Genomic DNA, 18,459 nt, shown 5'->3' on the forward strand with positions numbered 1-18,459 from the left:
GTCTTAGAATGGGAGAGAATGGAAGCCATTCTCTCTGGTGTCCTTGAGCTATTCTTTTCAGTGTAGCGCGTTTATGGGACAGCAAAGTTGCGATCACCAAAGCAAACAATAGAACTCACCACTGATAACCGAAAATCACAATATGGCAATCGAAACAAAGATCAAGAATTTGTAAAGATCAAATAAATGCATTCTTGTTGACTTACTTAAATTTTGAAATGCAACGTTGCCTTATTTCACAACTTGTTTATCTGGGAAACATGTTCACAACAGTCCTATTTTTAAAAATACATCCAAATGATATAACGATATACATATATATATATATTAATCATTAGTTTGACTTTAGTTATACCGATCAAGCGTGAAAAGCACTCTGTTGGATTTACATTTGGTTTCATTTCTAGAATGAGAACTTCGAGAACTGGCCACGCATAAACGTTGCTCCTGGACAGCCCACCTGATTTTCCCTCCACTGACGGCACTTCCACCATCAACTGCACGCAGTGCAAGCCACTTCGTTTATCAGTTCCCGCTCTCCGTGGTGTTCGTAGTTTTTCCGAGCCCGGGAAACTCTCGCTCGTCGCAGCGTCGCCACTACCTGTTGATTCCCTTCCATTTTCAATTCCATTTCCACGTCTGCGGCGATGGCGATGGCGTCATTCCAAATGATGCACGGCGCCTTTTAGTTGGACACGGTCTGCGTGATTCCGCCCCAGACTTTTCCATTTCCACGTTTCCATCCCCTGTAATCGTTCGTGTACCTGCTGCATCTACACTCTGGAAAACTGAAAACAATTGCTGTGCAAATTAATCATCAAGTGCTTAATGGGAAAATCTGTAATTTCGCATCTATTGATAGTTTTGTATGTAAAGGCGGGTGAATTACAAGCAACTTTTTCAAGACTTTCGAAAAAAGGATGTCTGTAATGTTAAGTTATTTTTTAACTGTCTAATAATTAATTAGCTTTGCCCACTTTTGCCTTTTTTGCGAAAATATCCATTGATGAGAAATTTATTTGCCAACCTAACGAAGTAATACTTCAACTTTACTTATGTTCATAATTTTCTATGATGATCTTCCTTCGAGGAGAATGTATTGTTATTTCGAAAGGACATCGCGATAATTATCATCCCCTTCAAAAGTCCCAGTAAACGCAGAAGACTGTAGTTTACATTCTTTATTTCGGTTCAAAAAAATTCATTTTTCGTCTGTCGTGTGTCAGTTTTGCATTACTTTGCTTTCAATACCTTTTGGTTTCCTTTTTTGGCTTGACAATTTCGGTTTTCCTTCTGTGTGAGGGGGAGGGGAAGGGGGTACGGGGGAGGGGACCCCTCGTTTACATGGATGCACACATAAATGTATGTACAGGTGTATTTTAGAGATACGTATTGGGAGATACGTAATTTGGTTCACTGCTGGCGATTCTCGTGCATAAATTCATTTGGGTACATTGAGATGTGCTTATTAGAGAACTCACATACATATACATTTTATTATATATATATATATTTTTTTTTTTTAGATATGATTGGCCCGATGCCAATGCATTTAACACTGAGTTTTCCTAACTTTTATTATATAAAATCTTTGTTAAAATTCCTGATACGAGATGGCTTCTCTTAAGGTTACTTGTTTCTTGTTTCTGTTTGTTGTTCGGTTTGTTGCGGTTGCATCTGAAGTGGCTATAAGTCTGTAAAAATGTACAAATACCAATGCACGCACACACAACAAATACAAAAAATCATTGTTTACAATCGACAATGATTCTGACTTTATTAAACCATTATCAGTGTGCTTTTCTTATGTTTGTGTCATTTTTGGTGGAGCGATAGAGGTACACGGTTCCATGTCGAGTTATTGGATACAATTAAAGTGTTTTTTCCTTTTTTTTTTTGGCATTACTACGACACACATGTGGGAAATTCTTTTACAAGCCAAACGGATTTTTAAGAACCATTTATAACCTTAAACCTATTGATTGAGATCTCGCCGCAATGCGAATTGAATAGAATATCTTGGGTTGGTATTGGCATGGTAATTTCCAGTCGGTTTGTAAAAGAACCCCCCATATTTACATACATATGTATATATAATGCATTTGGCGATTGTTCAACTTTTCCTATAAACTCTTTGGCGGTTTCAGTGTTTCAGGGTTTCAGTGTTCGTTTTTCACTTGGTGCTGCTTAAAAATTTCCTTTAAATATATACCCGATCATCATATTCGTATAGGTGTGTATAATTTGTAGGTTTCATGCGGGTTTTGTGCTCCCCTTTGTTCAATAATTAATTGCTAAGATTTAACATGTAGTTGCTACATAATTTAAATATGTTTAGTTTCTCTCGCTTTTGTTTTTCCTTGAAGAAATTGCATTCGGCTCAGATCGAAGGGGTCGTCACAATCTGAACCAAAGAGATTTGCCTGCATCAAGTATTGCTTAGGTGTTCTGCGTCAAGAATGAAATAGAACTAAAGTCTGCGCATAGTTGCAAACACAAACAAAGGGAGGAATAAAATAGATTCGGTGTTCCGAACAATGTAATAATCCTGCAAGGATCTTTGAATCTTTAAAAGGTGAACATGAATCATAAATAGGTATTTGATCATCAAGATAGATATATGAATGTAAAGATAGCGGACCAACTCGAAGTGTTTTACTCAGATACGGAAGTAACTGCTTGCAGGACCATCGAAATCACTTGTTTCGCTGCCACTCTAGTTCTCAATTGGATTTTCGTTGTTGAGAGGGATGGGGCAGGGTGTGGGTGTGGTCGCCGCCCGCCCGCCCACCTTGGGCCACCGCCCCCCGGGGGGAGGTGGGTGGTCGAGGTGACTGGGGTGGTTGCGTTGTCATATGAGCAACAAATTCACGGTAGCTGGCCAAACTGTAAAGATTCAAATTTAAACTGATGACAATGCCGCGCAACTCGGGGGGCGGGGGGATGGGCGGCCCAGGGGGCGTGGCGGGGCGGCGATCGAATGTCATTAAGCCTATATATATATGTATTGTATAGGTGTGTATAAATAGCATATAAACAATTACATTTAAAGTTATTTGTTTTAGTTTTACGTATAATTAGTTGACATTTTCTTCGATTCGTTCGCTTGGCATAAGCCCTCTCAAACTAAAACTATAACTAAAACTAAAATATTCCTGCTGATCTGATTTGTGCTTCAATCGATCATTGTTTTATTGCTAACGAGGTAGATTTCTATTACTTTCTGAGCGGTTCTGCCGAGGTAATCCTTTGTGGTTCTTTGCTATCGCTAGGTTTCGTCCTTAACATTTCGTTAATAAAAAAAAAACATACATAGTTTCATATTGCACAGTAAACACTCCCAACTGACGGATGAAATGCGTTTCGCAAGGCGAGCCAATTCAATTCAATTCAATTCGATTCGATTCGATTCAACTCAATTTCAACTAAAAGTATTGCCTCTCCTGCTTTTAACCTTTTGCTATTTAAGTTTAATTATTGTTTTTCCGTTTGCCCAATAAATGATATGCACAATGTTGATATAGGAGACAATGTTCTTCTGCTGCATCTTCTCAATTCAATCTGTTCAATCTGTTTGATCTGTTCGATCTGCTCAATCTACTCAATGCCCATCCAAGTTTTAGTCCTTGAACCCTTCTGGCGCCTATGTACAGCTTAATGGTTGCAGTGGCAGTTGTACGAGTGTGTGGATTTGTGGCTAGGAGCGTGGGGTAAGTGGGCTAAAAGTACGCACGATAATGCCCGATTGGTACAGCTACAGTATGTGGTTGGCTACTTCCTTAGATACACAAAGAGTTATGCTAAATTTACGCTAAGGAGATTCGATTTCGTTTCTGGGGAGTTCTCAGTAGTTCTTTCTCGACAAAAAACTAGTTGATTGCACTAAGAATACAATAAAAAAAAAAACGTTCATGTAGTGAAAACAGCTGCTGTGCTGCTCTATAGATCCTGGAATCCTTTTGAAGATGATGATGACGATCGGGAGGAATGTTGGGTTGGTGGGAGTGCATGTGGTTAGTCCATCAAACACCACTCAAATGTATGGATATTCTTCCTTCCTTGGGGTCCTTGCCAAAGCGCCGAGTTCGCGGGTTGTCCGAAATAATTCAATTCGCTTAAATTTTGATCCGTCTCTGGGCGTTCGCTGGGTACATAGATGGATGCGATTTGTTCTGCCTCCTGGATGCTGCAACGAATCGAAAGCGAGGGGATTGTTCCATTAGTGGGAGATTAATGCCAGTGTCGGGGGAGAAAAGGCCAACCCGAAAGCCAAGCTTGGCTAATTAGTCAACGACAGATGATGACAAGTACGCATCTGTATCTGTAGCTGTATCTGTATCTGTATCTGTATCTGCGAGTTTTGAAACATCTGTTTCGGTTTCGGTACTTGTATCTGCATCTGCGCCTGTATCTGTTCTGTATCGAATGAGATGATGATGAGGGATCGGGGCTTCAGTGTAAGACTTGATATAAAGGAATCACATCGAACTCAAATCCAATAAATCTCTAATCCAATTTTAACTCATTATGCTTATATGCACACACGATCCCACAGCGATCTCGCTCGCACCCCCGAAAGTGATTAGCCATAAGGCCAGCGCTCTATAATCTGATATCTAAGATGTTGCTCTTTTCCCCGATTCAACGATTCCCCTCCCTCCCTATTCCCACCCTCCTTCGTCTCCGATTCGGTTTCGGCGTAATTCCTATAATTCGTATGATTCTGCTTCTTCATCGCTCGCTTTGTTGTTTCTTTTCTGTGGCCCACAATCCACAAGAACGACAACAACAGGGGGAACGCCTTGATTTTTTTCCTTTTTTTTTTTAATTTCAGCTCGGCCGTCTTCTTCTTACATTTTGATGTGTGTATGCATGCGTCACACCAAGGCTTAGATTATACACGGCGAGAAATCGCGGCGAAATCCTAAATCACAACCCTAATTACAACTTTCATGAATTCTATTCAAAGGCAATCAATTTGAAATTAAGAATTAAGATTTACGAACTGAACTGGTTAAAGGACAGTTATTGGATATAAGTAACCTTTCCACACCCCGTTTTTGTTTGGTCTGTGAATGAAGCAGAAGCAGACCTCTAGTATCGCAACTCGAATCGTTCTATTTCGTTTTCTATTTAATTAAAGCTAATATAGCAGTTCTTTAATTTGGTCTATCCGTGTAACTTTTGGAGCTTTTCGAGCTAGAGTCATGCAATGCGGCTTGGCCTTTTCTATCCCCAATGCGACCCAGAAGCCCCCTCCCACGCCGTCTATCTCTATGCCATTCCAGCCATTTATCTTGGCTGGCTGGATTTCGGATTTCGGAGTTTGGTTGCCGGATCGCTGGATCGCTGGATCGCCGGGCTTCAGTTCAGTTAATCTGCAGCGCATCAGCAATTAGCGGAAACTCGTCATAAAAAATACAGGAGGAGCGGAGCGGAGCGGAGCGGAGAGGAGAACAGCAGCAACAACACAAAATCGGATAAAGCGCCGACAGCAACAAGGCACAGAAATACAAAAAATAAAAGCGAAAAGACCAACAACAACAAAATGTTTTGGCCATAGTTAAGTTTTGTTGTTTTGGTTGAAACTCAGAAACTCAGTCGCTGCTTCGTTTCGGGGCTCAAAAAGATTTATTTTGTTTTACTTTACTTCTTGCTGTCGTCGTTGTTTTTTGGTTTTTTTGGTTTTTTTTTGTTTCTAACTGATTGTGAGACAAAATTTCGTCTGAATTGGAATTAGGACACACACATGAAGTGAAGCTTCGAAATGTAGCAACAATTTCTGGACGGTCGAAAAACACGGCGTTGTTGATTTTCGCTTGACGACGCAGCTGTGCGCCATTTGATGACGCTCCTCGTTTTTTATTTTTATTTTTCCCTTTTTTTCTCATTTTTGCCATGCGGCAGCACCACTGCCCCGCCCATCCAGCTCCGCCCCTGCTCCCCATTTATCATTTCAGATTTTGAAATGCCCCAGAGCTCGACACCTTGCCCCGCATCCCCCATCCCGCCGCTGAGCGCATACTTTTCGCCGAGGATGCGAAGTTCGTTAGCAAGTTCGTTGCCTAAGTCTTTTGTTTTGAATTCCCACCGGGCCTTTTCAATATACAGTTAGCGGCCAATCGACTTGGGCTGATAAAACTGATAAAGCAGGGATATATGTATGAGCCATATTCCGAGAGGATCAAGCTGTGCGAGTAGCAAGGAAGTGGTAGCCATTGAGTTACTCTATTTTTAGACCTACGGATGCGAGTTCTTTCTATCCATAAATACTCTTCCTGTAGCTTAAATATAAACACAACAGTGTTACTTAAATAGGGAATGCAGTGAAATGGCTAAAGACCAACACAATTAATTAGCAGTAATTAAGGCAAGCTAGCAGCGAAATGGCTAAAAATTAGCCAGTTAGATGAACAGATAACCCCAAAAGCATACTCGCAAAAATATGTGTTTGTTTGGAGCTCTAGTTTTAGATTCCCACTTATTTTGGTCGATATATTTATATTTAGTTTCAGCATGCAAATATAATAATTGTTATTATATGCATTCTAATAACAGAATGATCCTTAGTTAGGATTAATTTATTATATGCGGAAACAGCTCCGACTTTTACTCATTGCCTGCCGGACAAGTGCATTCAAATTATATAGTCCTTTGTAAATTCATTTTGCAGGCGATTACTGTGTACCTATACTATTTTTCAGATCCTACGATCTCTCCTGTTTTGCTGTAGGAAGGAACTACGCCTAGATACTTAGAACCTTGCGACTGTATCTGTGCATGTATTGGTATCTGTATCTATATCTGGCCATTTTCCAAGCGGCGTAATTAAGGTTCTAGACAGACGCTCGCATTCTTGGCCAGACACGGCAGATGCTCGAAACAATGTTTAGCCGAGCCGAGGCGAGCCGAAACGATAATCATAATGATGCCGATGATGATGCGGCGGCCATGCTATCCTGTCATCTTGGTCCGCTCGCATCTCTTGGCCTTCGAGTTCCTGTTGTTGTTCTTGCCGTTTGTCATTGAATTTTGGAAATCAAATATCTAAGACCGTAGCTCGGGGGTTGGTTTCTTCTAGTGCTCGCACACATGCCCGAAATGAAAGCGAGAAATGGTTAACAACAGCCAAGACGCTGTGTGTAGAGCCTTTCATGAATACACACACAGCACATACATACATACATATATGTAGATGTGGAACACAATAAGCATTTTAGGATGCTGTCAAATGTTTGGTAATTAAAAAAGAAATTTCTCAGTCTAAGCCAAAGTCAAAACGGGAGGGGGGGAAAACCTATCAAAACCTTTAAAAAAACGCTGGAAAATTGTACATTTCCCCGGAAAGAAGAACATTTCGCACACCAGAAAATGAGGAGGGTGTGCAATGGGGGTGGGCACTGGGCTAATTTCCATTTTTCCGAGGGCTAATTTGATTGAGTTCCTGTGTTAGATGTCAGCGGAGCCGTAGCTTTTTGACAGTTCCAACTTAACCTTTTCCTCCAATTGAGGTCGTGAAATCAAGCAAGACCATGTGATTGCTTTGGGATTTTGTTAGCTGGTGCTTTTTTTATCCAAATCAGCACATCTCTTTGCTTGTCAACTGCTAGTATAAGAAAGATAGACAATGAAGTTGGCAAATAGATACTCTGCACAAGTGTATTTGTCCTAAAAGAAATATTGTAGTAAATGAAAGCCAAATGCAGCCAAGACCCAAGATCTTTGCCCACTCAGAACTGTAAACTCTGTGGTGCACAGCTACTGGTTTCTAGATGGACAGCGGATTCGGGAATTGGGGGAACAACACCTCCGGACAGGAGGTGGAGATGCAGGGGTGACCCTGAGAAGAGCAAATACAAAAGAACAGTTATCCCGGCGCGGGGAACCCACACCCCATCCCGGCCAGAAATGTAAACACAGTCGTCGAAGAGGAAAGAGGCAAGGAAGTGAGCACATCACACATGTTTCGAGAATCGCGTGGGAAGAAGGGGCTGTGGCTCTGCAAGACGGGTCTTCTGTCTTCTGAGCCGCACAAGAGGCAGAGGAATAGGGAGAAGTTGAATGCGAAATTTGCACATCGATCATATAGCACAATTTTGGGTTTTCGGTTTTCGGTTTTTGGTTTTCAGTTTTCAGTTTTCGGCTTCGGTTGTGGTTGCCTCACTTTTGAATAGTATAGTGCCTTCCTTTTAGCTGCTTCCTTCTGCACAACAAAGACACAAAAGCCTGTCAAGGCGAACCTATTGTGTATTGTGCGAGATGTTTTCAATCCACAGACATACATACTCATGTATGTGGTGTATACACATGCACAGATATATACATATTTATTTATTTCATTTTTTTTGTTTTTTGCTTTTCAAAGGAAGATTCTTTCCTTCGAGCGATCTGTGTGTGTATAACTATGAATCATGGTAAGTGCTAACGCTGTACATATATACCCGTACCGTATAGCTGAAGAATCGGTGGAAACAGGCGCAGAGGCCAAGAAAAGAACAGCACAAAAGGGATGGAGGGAGAGGCAGAGAGGGAGTGACAGAGAGAGAGAACGAGCGCACATTTCAAGGATTACACTGGCGTGTGCGAGCGAGACGGGGCGATCTACTGTCTTTCGAGGGTACGAATGTATCTACAAGATACACACGCACACACTGGGGCAAACGGACACGAAGGTAGACAATTTCTACCTGGATACCCGATCAAAATCTCTGCCGAAAAACACAAGAAAACGAAAACGAATACGAATACGAATACGAAAACGAGGAGAGCGAGAAGATAGAAACGGCGAAAGAGGGAGGCAGCAACTGAGCGCAACATCTTGCCGAAAAATTAAAATTACAGATGGTTTGTTGCTGGATGAGCATATGTACAGGAAACCAGTTTTTATGTTCAACAAACAAAAACCAAGAAACCAAGAAACGCACGGGCACCGAAAATCGAGTAGAAGATACAAACACAGATGCAGATACACAGGCGGCGGGACACAGATACACAGACACACGGATACGGACACCACACACGCACACTGATGCGCGCCAAACGCCGCAAGAAGACCAAGCAGCAGAAGACGACGAGGAGGAGGAGGTGGGGGAGGGGGAGGGCAGCGTTATGATGGCATAGCCACAATTGTTGCTGCTGCCGCAACTGGTGTTATTGTTGTTGTTGTTGCTGCTTTTGCTTTTGCCTTCTTTCCACTGCTATTGCTTTTGCCTTTGCTTCGAGTGTCGAGTGTCGCGCAAGCGCAGCCCCCAAAAAATCTTTGAAAATGTCCAAAAGCCGCCACAATGCCGGCAAACTTGGAGCCACTTCGCGCGGTCCCCAATTGCAAAGCCCCATAGACAGGGGTACCTTTTGCTATTCGGCTACTCCAGCTGATTCATTGAAGTCGTTACAAACTAGAAATAGTATCTTTATAATGTATCTATTAAAGCTGGGAACTGATCCTAAGCGATCGATCCTATTGAAGTAGTTTGTAGAAAACAAACAAAAATTTAAATTCAAAATACTCCACTAAGTTCGAATTACCTTCTCTTATAACCAAAGATACTCTCAAGATGTACGAATTTGAACCTTTTCCACATTTAAAATAATTAGTCATTTTAAACAACCATTTTAATAGAGTAAAAGTATCTGGGATGTGGTAAACAATAAAGTACGCTTGATTAGAAAACACAATAAAGACTAATTTTGCAGAACATTCGGTATAAAGTTAATCCCTCAATAATAGTTTGGTCTTGTGCAACGACTCAACGTTTAGCATGACATAATTGGAGGAAGAGGCGTTGGAAATCCTATTTGGTTGCTATGCAACCCAGATTGACACCCAAATGGCCATGCTGCTTGCCAATTCCCTGTGTATGTGCGTGCACATACTTATACATAAATTGTATCTGGGTCTATTTGCACCCCTGGGCTTCGTGTTTTCCGATCTATACGCCGAGCACATCTCGTACTTTTCGTTCGCCCCCCGGAAAGAGAGGGGAGGAGGCAATGCGGAGCAAGAGATACAGATACTCGAACATGTGTTGGCGCAATGTTTTCACGCTGCGAAAAGCCAGATCGCATGCGATCCATCTAGAATGGAATGGTGTGGTGCTGCAGCGCAAGGATGGCGGAGTCCTTTGTGCCGAGGATCCTGCGGCGGCAGCGGAGCAACAGGGCAGCAGGACAGCCGGTTGCCACACACAAGCGACGCGTATTTTTGTATCTACACATGTCTCTGGCCCGCTTCTGCCTCATTCTGCCCGCCAATCGGCGCTTCTGCTGCGCCTCTTTCTTCGCAAAAATTGAGCCTCACTGAAATGCCTTGTATCTCAGGCGAACTACGAACTACGAATTCGGATGCGGATTCGGTTTCGTATTCGTATTCGTATTCGTATTCGGATTCGGATTCCGATTCTCAAACTCAACCTCAACAACTGAATCAGAAACTGCGGACTGAAAAGCGGGGGGCAGAAGAAACGGCGTCGAAAAATAAATATTAAAGACACGCACGTAATTTCTTTGGAACTAGCTGCGAAGAACAACAGGAACAACAATGAATTTCTACAAAAATAATTAAGAAAAACGAAAGAGAGAAGCAACACACACACCAACACACATTTGTTCAACATTTTATGGCCAACGGTTTGGCCGGCAATTTCAGGCGAAAGAAAAACATGGTCTGCAAAACTGAAGAATCCACATAATCGTTACATCCAAACTATGCCAAACTGAAAAATAAAACAAGCTGCATAATAATAATAACAATAATAATAATATGCAATCCAATGAAATCAAATGAAATGAAAGAAAAACATAATTTGCGTAATTTTCACTTTTTTTGGTTTTGTTTTATATTTGTCATTGAAAAAAAATTGTAGGCGTGCCAAGGGGGAAAGCATTATATTGGTTAACAAGTAAGGTAAAAAAAAATAATTACAAACAAAATGCGGAGGGTTTTGGAGATGGGAAGATGGGGCTTACGATGGGGATCAAATGAAAATGTTAAATAATTACAATTGGTTTTATTGGTGGAACATAAGTTAGGGGCAACTAATCGTAATAAATATATAGGTATAATAATACGCGAACAAGTGCGTGCGTTTGTGGCTTAGAAACATAATAATATCCCTGATTCGCATTTTCTTGAGAGTTGCTTCGTTTTTCCATTTCCATTTGCTTTTGCTTTTGCTTTTGCGTTTCTTTTGTTTCCTTTGCTATGACAATTTGGCGTTTTTAAGGCTAACATATATGTATATGCGGGTACATATGTGTGTGTTGTTATGCGTTGGTCTAGTAACTAGATATAGTATATATATATATACATATATATATATATCAATTGGCATATAGTTGCTGATTTTTAGTTTACATATCGTGTATATGGCATTTGTGTGTTTGTTTCTCCCGATTACAAAACATAATCAATAATCAAATAATAGTTAAAACAAGTTACAAATTAAAATACGGCAAAAAAAAGTGCTAAAACTAGTGTTTACACATGTAAAATGGAATATTTATAAATATCTATATATCTATATATATATATAGGCGCCCTGATTTTAAGCGTTTCGTGGACTGCTGTTTGCTGAGGTATACTTGATGGTTTAGGTTTACACGTAATGATAAGGCTTTACAAATAAGGAGCGTAATAGTAGCTAGAGTACAAATAATAATAATACAGTTTTAACATACAAATAAAATTAAATAATTTGCTGCTACAACAATTAGGAATTCTGGCTGTCTTTCAATCGTTTCACACATATGGCAGACTCACTACAAATTACAGGAATGAATGGATTGATTTGATTGGATTGGATTGTGGCGCGGTGGGTGGCACTTCGGCACTTCGATACGATCGTTACGATGCTAAGGTGATACGAGCCAAGGAGTGGCCTGCTGTCTAAGTTATTGAAATGCTGCGGCTTTGCGATCAATTCTAAGTACTTTCGTGTTTACCCCCCAGAGGAATAAAAAAAAACAAAAAAACATATCAATTTAACGAGGGAAACGGCCAAGACAGCGAATTATTGCCTGCCAAGCAACAAAGTGTGTTTTCTTAACGAGCACGGGGCGAAACTCGTTCAAGTTGAATCGGAACAACTAAGCTGCTTCATCGACCGACTGGCCTGACCCGAACAGGACACTCAACTGCAGAGCCGCTCCAGCTGCGCCCGCAGCCCAAGCCGCGCTCAGTTGCCCTCTGATCGTCCGCTCCTTCGATCCCGCCAAGCTCAAAGCCCAGGAGCATTTCAAAACCCAGATTCTGGCCTGCCCACTATTCAGTACAGCTCTATGCTCTTCTCGATCATCTGAAACTCCTCCGGCGCGTACTCGCCCTTGATTATCATGTGGTGATCGCCCAGCTCCTCCTCATCTTCCTCCTCCAACATATCCATCTCCATTTCCATCTCCATCTCATCCTCGTCCTCCTCCAGCAGACTGTCGTCGTCGGCGGCCACATCGTCGATGTGCCGCTTCAGACTGAGGCTGGAAGCCAGACTGGGATTGACGGACTGGACAAGAGCAGATGCAGGAGCAGGGGCAGGAGCTGAGGGCACGGCAACTCCTGCGCCTGGCTCACTGCTCACAGCCGTCACCGTTAGCGAGCGAGCGAATGCCGCCTTGATGGAGCCGGCGGCTGAAACACCACCCAATCCCGCCGTGGCAGTGGCTGCTGCGGCGGCTGCTGCCGCGGCGGACTTCTTGCCCACCACCCGCGGCCGGTTGTGCGTCTCGAGGTGCTTGCGCAGATGATCCTTGCGACAGAAGCCCTTCTCGCAGATGTCGCACATGTGCTGCTTCAGCCCCGTGTGGATGGCCTCCACGTGTCGGCGCAGATCCGTCTTGTGGTGGAACTGCTTGGGGCACAGCTCGCACTTGTGCGGCTTGTCCTGGGTGCGGTGGCGACCCAGGTGCGTGGTGTAGACATCCTCGCTCTGAAAGCGCTTGCCGCACTTCTGACAGCGAAACGGGTACTCACCGGAGTGGAAGCTCTTGTTGTGCTGCGTGAGGTAGCAGTTCTTGGTGAACTCCTTGTCGCACTCCAGACACTTGATCCGTCCCGAGGGCAGGGTGGTCGAGTGCGGCGACGTCGATCCGACGCTGCTGTTCCGCCGTCGCTTCGTCGTCGATGGTGTTGCGTTGCCGCCACGCCGCTTCTTGGTCAGCGGCTGCTGGGCCATCGATTGGGTCTGATCCGCCAGGATCTGTTGCTGCTGCTGATGGTCCAGTTGCTGCTGGTGCTGCTGCAGCTGCTCCAACTGCTGGTGCTGCATCTGGTACTGCTCCATCTCGTAGTCCTGCTGGTGCTGCATGAGCGTGGCCATGTCCATTTCCAGCGCGGGAGTGGCCCGCGAGCTGCTCACTGTGGGCGAGTAGGGCGTGGAGAGCACAGTCAGCGTTGGCGTCTGCGCCTCCTGTTGCCCGCCCTGCTGATGGGCGTGCAGGGCCGTGGTGAGTGTGTGGACTGGCGGCAGGTCGCCCTCCTGCGGGGACCGCTGGGCGGCCACCGAGTACGGCGAGAGCGGGGCATAGGGCGCGAACAGGGAGGTTGGCATCAGCTGCAGGATTTGGCCATCGCTGGTGGTGATTTGGTTGGTGTAGCCACCGCCGGCGGCTGCGGCATGCGCCTCCGGGCCACTACCAATAATAGTGTGATAGCTCATTGTGGGGTCCAGCGGCTGCAGCTGCTGGTAGCATTGCGGCGGCGGCGGCATGATGGGCATGTGCATGGTGGGCGGCATGGGCATGGTGCTGGTGATGTGCGGCGGCGGCGGCTGCAGCGGCAGCAGCTGCGGCGCTGTGATGGTGGTGAGCGGCATGGGCATGGTGGGCGGTGGGGAGCTGCTGGTGGGCGAACTGCTGCTGTGCGGCAAACTGTCCGCCAGGATTAACGCCTGCTGCTGCTGCTGCTGATCCAGTTGGTGAAGCTCCCGCTGCTGCTGATGATGATCCTCCTCCTGGCGCTGGTGCTGCTCCCCCAGCTGCTGATGGAGCGGGTGGAGCACCGCCTGGTAGTGGTGCACCAGCTGCTGCTGCGGCGGCTGCATAGTGTCCGGCATACTGGTGGTGGTGGTAGTAGCTAGCGGCGTGGTGCTGGTGCTGCTGCACTGCAGCATATTGCTGTGCATGAGCGTGGGCATGGGCATGGGCATATCCAAAGCCAGCATGTTGTAGTCCATTGCCATAGGCGGCAGCATTCCCATAGGCGGCAGCGGCTGCGGCGGCGGGGTGGTGCGCGAGAAATCCGTTCCCTGCTGCTCCTGCCGGTAGATAGTATGGGGCGAGTTGCTGCTGGGCGTGCTGGGATTGGTGTTGCTGCTGCTGAGCGTGTTGGGCGTGCTGCTGTGGTAGTGGCGCGCCGCCAGCAGATACTGCTGCGACGCCTGCTGATGCTGATGCAGGTGATCGTCCGCCTGCTCCTGATCCCGCAGCTCCTGCTCCTCCGCCTCCTCCGTGGCCATTGAGCTGCTGCTGCTGCTGCTGTGGCTCCTGTCCTGGCTGAGACTGTGATTGGGATGCGTGTGTGTGTGGGTGTGGGTGTGGTTGCTGTCCTCCATTTGCTCGCTCTTTATAGCTACCGTGGTGGCCGCCGTTGTTGTTGCTATTGCTGTTGTTGTGATTTGTGGTGCTCGGGTTGTTGTTGTTGGTGGCGGCGTGGTTGTTGTTTCGTTCAGCAGGCCCCTCATTTGGGAGGACGGCATTTGGGTGGTGTTGTTGTTGTGTGGGGCGGAGGGACCTGCTAGCCCGTTTGGGTGACCGTTCAAAACGGAGTTGTGGTGCTGCGGCATCTGCTGCTGGTGGTGCTGCTGTTGTTGCTGCTGCTGCTGGTTGCTGCTGTTGTTGTTGGAAGCGTGCTGTGGTGAAGCGTTTGTCGTGGATTGCACTTGTTGCTGCATGTAGCCATAGCCATTGGCGGTGCCATTAGCATAGCCGTTGGCCTGCTGCTGATGGTGGTTGAGGTGGTGCTGCTGCTGCTGTGTGGGCGAGGGTGAGGCCGAGTACTGCGACATGGCAGCGCCGCCCATCGCTCCCACGCCCAAGCCGCCTCCTCCGCCATACTCGGGCGGACTTCTGGGCGGCTCCGGGGGTGGCACATTGGCCGGCGGTGGTGGTGGCGGCGGCTGTTGCTGCTGACCCTGACCGCTGGCCGAGGCGGCAGCTGCAGCGGCGGCCGCAGCGGCTGCGGCATTGCCCCTGCGACTGGGCTTCGTCACCGGGTCGCGAGCGGGATGGTGGTGCGCCGATATGGGCAGGGTGGCTGGATCCGGCTGGCCGCTCGACTTCACCGCATTCTTGTGCAGCGTCGTGTTGTAGTGGCGCTTCAGGTGGCCCGAGCTGGTGAACCACTTGTTGCAGGCCGTGCAGTTGTACGTTTTGGGACGGCGCGCCTCGTTCGACTTCCAGGTGGCTGCCTTGGCCGTCAGGCTGTTGGCCGGCAGCACAGAGCTGGAACTGGGCGGCTCGAAACCGCGATATCCACCTCCTGGCGCCGCACCCGCCGCGCTCTCCTGCCCGGGTCCACCCGTAGTGGTGCTAGGGAACTCCGCCGGACTAGTGGCCACGCTGGCGCACAGTTCCGCTCCACCGCCTCCGCCAGCCGTGGGGTCGAAGGACTTGTCCACGTAGTGCTGCGAATCGGGATACTCGGATTTGATCAGTCCGTGTCCACCGTACTCCTGCTTGATCAGCGTGGCTCCGCCAACGCCGGCTGACTGGTGATAGGGCGACTGCTTTGGCGAGTAGTAGGGCGACTTGTCCACCCCTACTCCCAACCCCACGCCCAATCCTTGCTGCATGTACGGCGGCAGGCCCTCCACGGAGGCCACTGTCTGCTGTGGCTGCTGCTCCCAGCTGTGGAGAGCGCGCTGCTGCATGGATTGCATCGAGTGCAACGGATCCGGCAGAGAGCCCAGCGGCAGTCCAGCGACCACGTCGTGTTGCTGTTGTTGCTGCTGCTGCTGCTGGAGCAACTGCTGGTGATAGACCATCTTCTGGGAATCTAGGTCGAGCAACTCGCCGGGATTGGCCGCTGCGGATCCACCGCCGGGTGGCTGTGGCGTGGGCATCTCCTCCTTGATGTACGGCGAACTGGCGTAGCCGCTGCTGCCATACGGCGACTCCCCGTGCACGTTGGCGATGTGCTCCTGGAGCTCCGACTCGTTGGTGGTGAGGATGCCGCACTTCTTGCACTGCAACTTGCATCCGGCACTTCCGGCGGCTCCGCCTGGCGAGCCCGGTGTTTGGCCACTGGTGCTGCCCAGCTGCAGGTGCGAGGACGTCGACGTTGGACTGCTGCTGCTCACCACACGGGGACTCATGGCCACCGCCGTGGTAGTGCTGACGGCGCTGGGCGCACTTCCCGCCTCCTCCTGTGCCGCGCTGGCCGTTGGAATGCCGCCCAGTCCGGAGGTGGGCGTCTGCAGGTAGGGATGATAGCGCACCCCGGCGCTCTTGCCGTAGTCAACGCCAACGGCGCCAAAGGCGTAGTCAGTGCCCTGCTGCTGCTGCTGTTGCTGCTGGTAGAACTGCTCGTAGCTGTTGATGTAGCTGCTGGCGTAGCCCTGCTGCTGCTGCATGTCACCGCCGTAGAGTCCGCCGTAGATCTGCTGCTGTTGCTGCTGCTGTCCGCCGGATGCGGAGTACATGTGGTGGGTGGCGTATGGCTGATGGGTGATGCCTGTTACCTGCTGCTGCTGTTGCTGGGGATCGCCTCCACCCATGGCCTGCTGCTGCTGTTGCGATTGTGGCTGCTGCAACTGTTGCTGCGTCGATTGTTGCTGCTGTTGCTGTTGCGTGGGCTGCGGCGTGCCGGGCTGATTATCACTGGAGTCGGCGGCGGCGCTGATTGTGGCATTGGGCGTGGCGGGCGCACTGCCGACGCCTCCCGATCCTCCCGCTCCTGGTCCGCCCGATCCTCCTCCTCCTGCTCCCCCTCCCCCACCGCTATCGGTGGCACTGCTGGAGGCGAGCGCCTCTGCCGCGTGCAGGGGCGGCATCTCGGTCTTAATACTCGTCATGGACCGCTACATAAGTCGATGCTTGGTGGCTGCTCGGTGTTCCGCTTCTCATGTCTCGAGCTCTCCGGGATCAGTGGTGCATCCTCTGCTCCTGCTGCTCCTCTGTTTACTTTTCGTTGGCTCTGCTGAGCCGATCGTTTTGTTTTGGGGTTTTATGTTATATACTCTTGTTTCGTTATTTTTTTTTGTGTTTTTAGTGGTTTTTGTGCTTTGTATTTGTACTGAAAATAAGCCAATTATTTTTTAAACCATTATTAGTTTGAAGTTACTTGAGTGCAAACGTAAAAAAAACAAACACATGCACACAGTGTTTTTAAAGCTTTTGGTGTCTAACGGTTCTTGGTGTCCATTTCACTTTGATGCGGTTTCGCAGGCACTTTTGTTATTTGGTTTGGATCGCGGAAATGCAATAGCTTTTCCTTGCTAACGTAATGTCAACTGCAAATGTTTGTGAAGTTAACACATGGACGCTCACGCACATACACACACACTTGAAAAAAATATAGGATCCTCGCTGAAGATCCCTTTTTGTTCTCTTTTGCGTTTCTTACTTATCTGCGCCTCGCTTTGGGCACGTCTTCGTTGGACTTGGACTGCTGCTTCGCTCCTTCTCCTTCTGCTCCGCTCCTCCTTCTCCTTCACCGCTCCTGCTGCGCTCTCTTTCGCTCTCTCTTCTTCGGCGAAACGAAAGACACACAACAGCAGACTTGATAAATAATACGAAACTGAACTGAACTGAAGAAACCAATATCGGAACCGCAACGAATGCTGGTCAATTTTGAATTTCGAATTTTGTTTTTGCGAATCGCGAGGGAAGCGAGAATGGCGATGCGATACTCTCTCCCGATCACACTCTCTTGCTCTCTCTCGCCACTTTTTTTTACCGGTGATTTAGAGTTTTTCGGTTTGGGTTCTTCGCTTTCCGCTTCGCCCTTTTCCAAAAGATCACTGGAATTCGCGTTTATCGTTTATCGGGGATCGGATCGAACAGAAAAAAATTGTTTACGAACACAAGTATTGCATCGGAATAGAATTTTTTGTTGATTCCCGTGCCGCGATTAGTTCGTTTAGTTTGTTTTTCAATTGGTTTGCCGAAAAGTTGTTGCCAAAAATGTTGCGTTTTGTGAGTGGGGAAAATGAAACAAAAAAGGGCGCTAAAAGTAGCCGCTCCACTCCGTTCGCACGCTTCGTCGCTTTTTCACCCGTGTCCTTCTGTCTGCTACGGCGTTCCAAATACAAATGACCGACAAATACACCGCCGTGCATGCGGCACATTCGTTCTACCCGTTCTGCCAGCAGCGACGCCGGCGGCGACGGTGGCTGCGGCGTCGCGGTCGACGCACATGCGTGGCTGTGTGTGTGTGCGCTATGTACACTGCGCGGCGGCGTTTCGGTTATATGCGTGCGTGTGTGTGCGTGCCGACAGCCGACCGCCGCTGTCGCTGTCTCTGTCGCG

General features: G+C 47.5%; 1 protein-coding gene across 1 annotated transcript; it reads right to left on the minus strand.

The window, feature by feature from the left end:
• Positions 1-10,873: 10,873 nt before the first annotated feature.
• LOC122623765 (trithorax group protein osa) lies at positions 10,874-18,227 on the minus strand. The gene is made up of 2 exons (XM_043803088.1): positions 17,555-18,227; positions 10,874-17,224 (listed from the first exon to the last, which is right to left on the minus strand). Exon 2 carries the CDS (start codon positions 17,001-17,003, stop codon positions 12,264-12,266), a length of 4,740 nt encoding a protein of 1,579 aa, XP_043659023.1. The 5' UTR covers positions 17,004-17,224; positions 17,555-18,227; the 3' UTR covers positions 10,874-12,263.
• Positions 18,228-18,459: the final 232 nt, after the last annotated feature.

Source organism: Drosophila teissieri, chromosome X (genome assembly GCF_016746235.2).
Source record: "Drosophila teissieri strain GT53w chromosome X, Prin_Dtei_1.1, whole genome shotgun sequence".
In the NCBI taxonomy this organism is placed as follows: Eukaryota; Metazoa; Arthropoda; class Insecta; order Diptera; family Drosophilidae; genus Drosophila; species Drosophila teissieri.

Coding starts and splice junctions, on each gene's coding strand:
- LOC122623765 (XM_043803088.1), bottom strand. CDS start 17,003: ATGACGAGTATTAAGACCGAGATGCCGCCCCTGCACGCGGCAGAGGCG.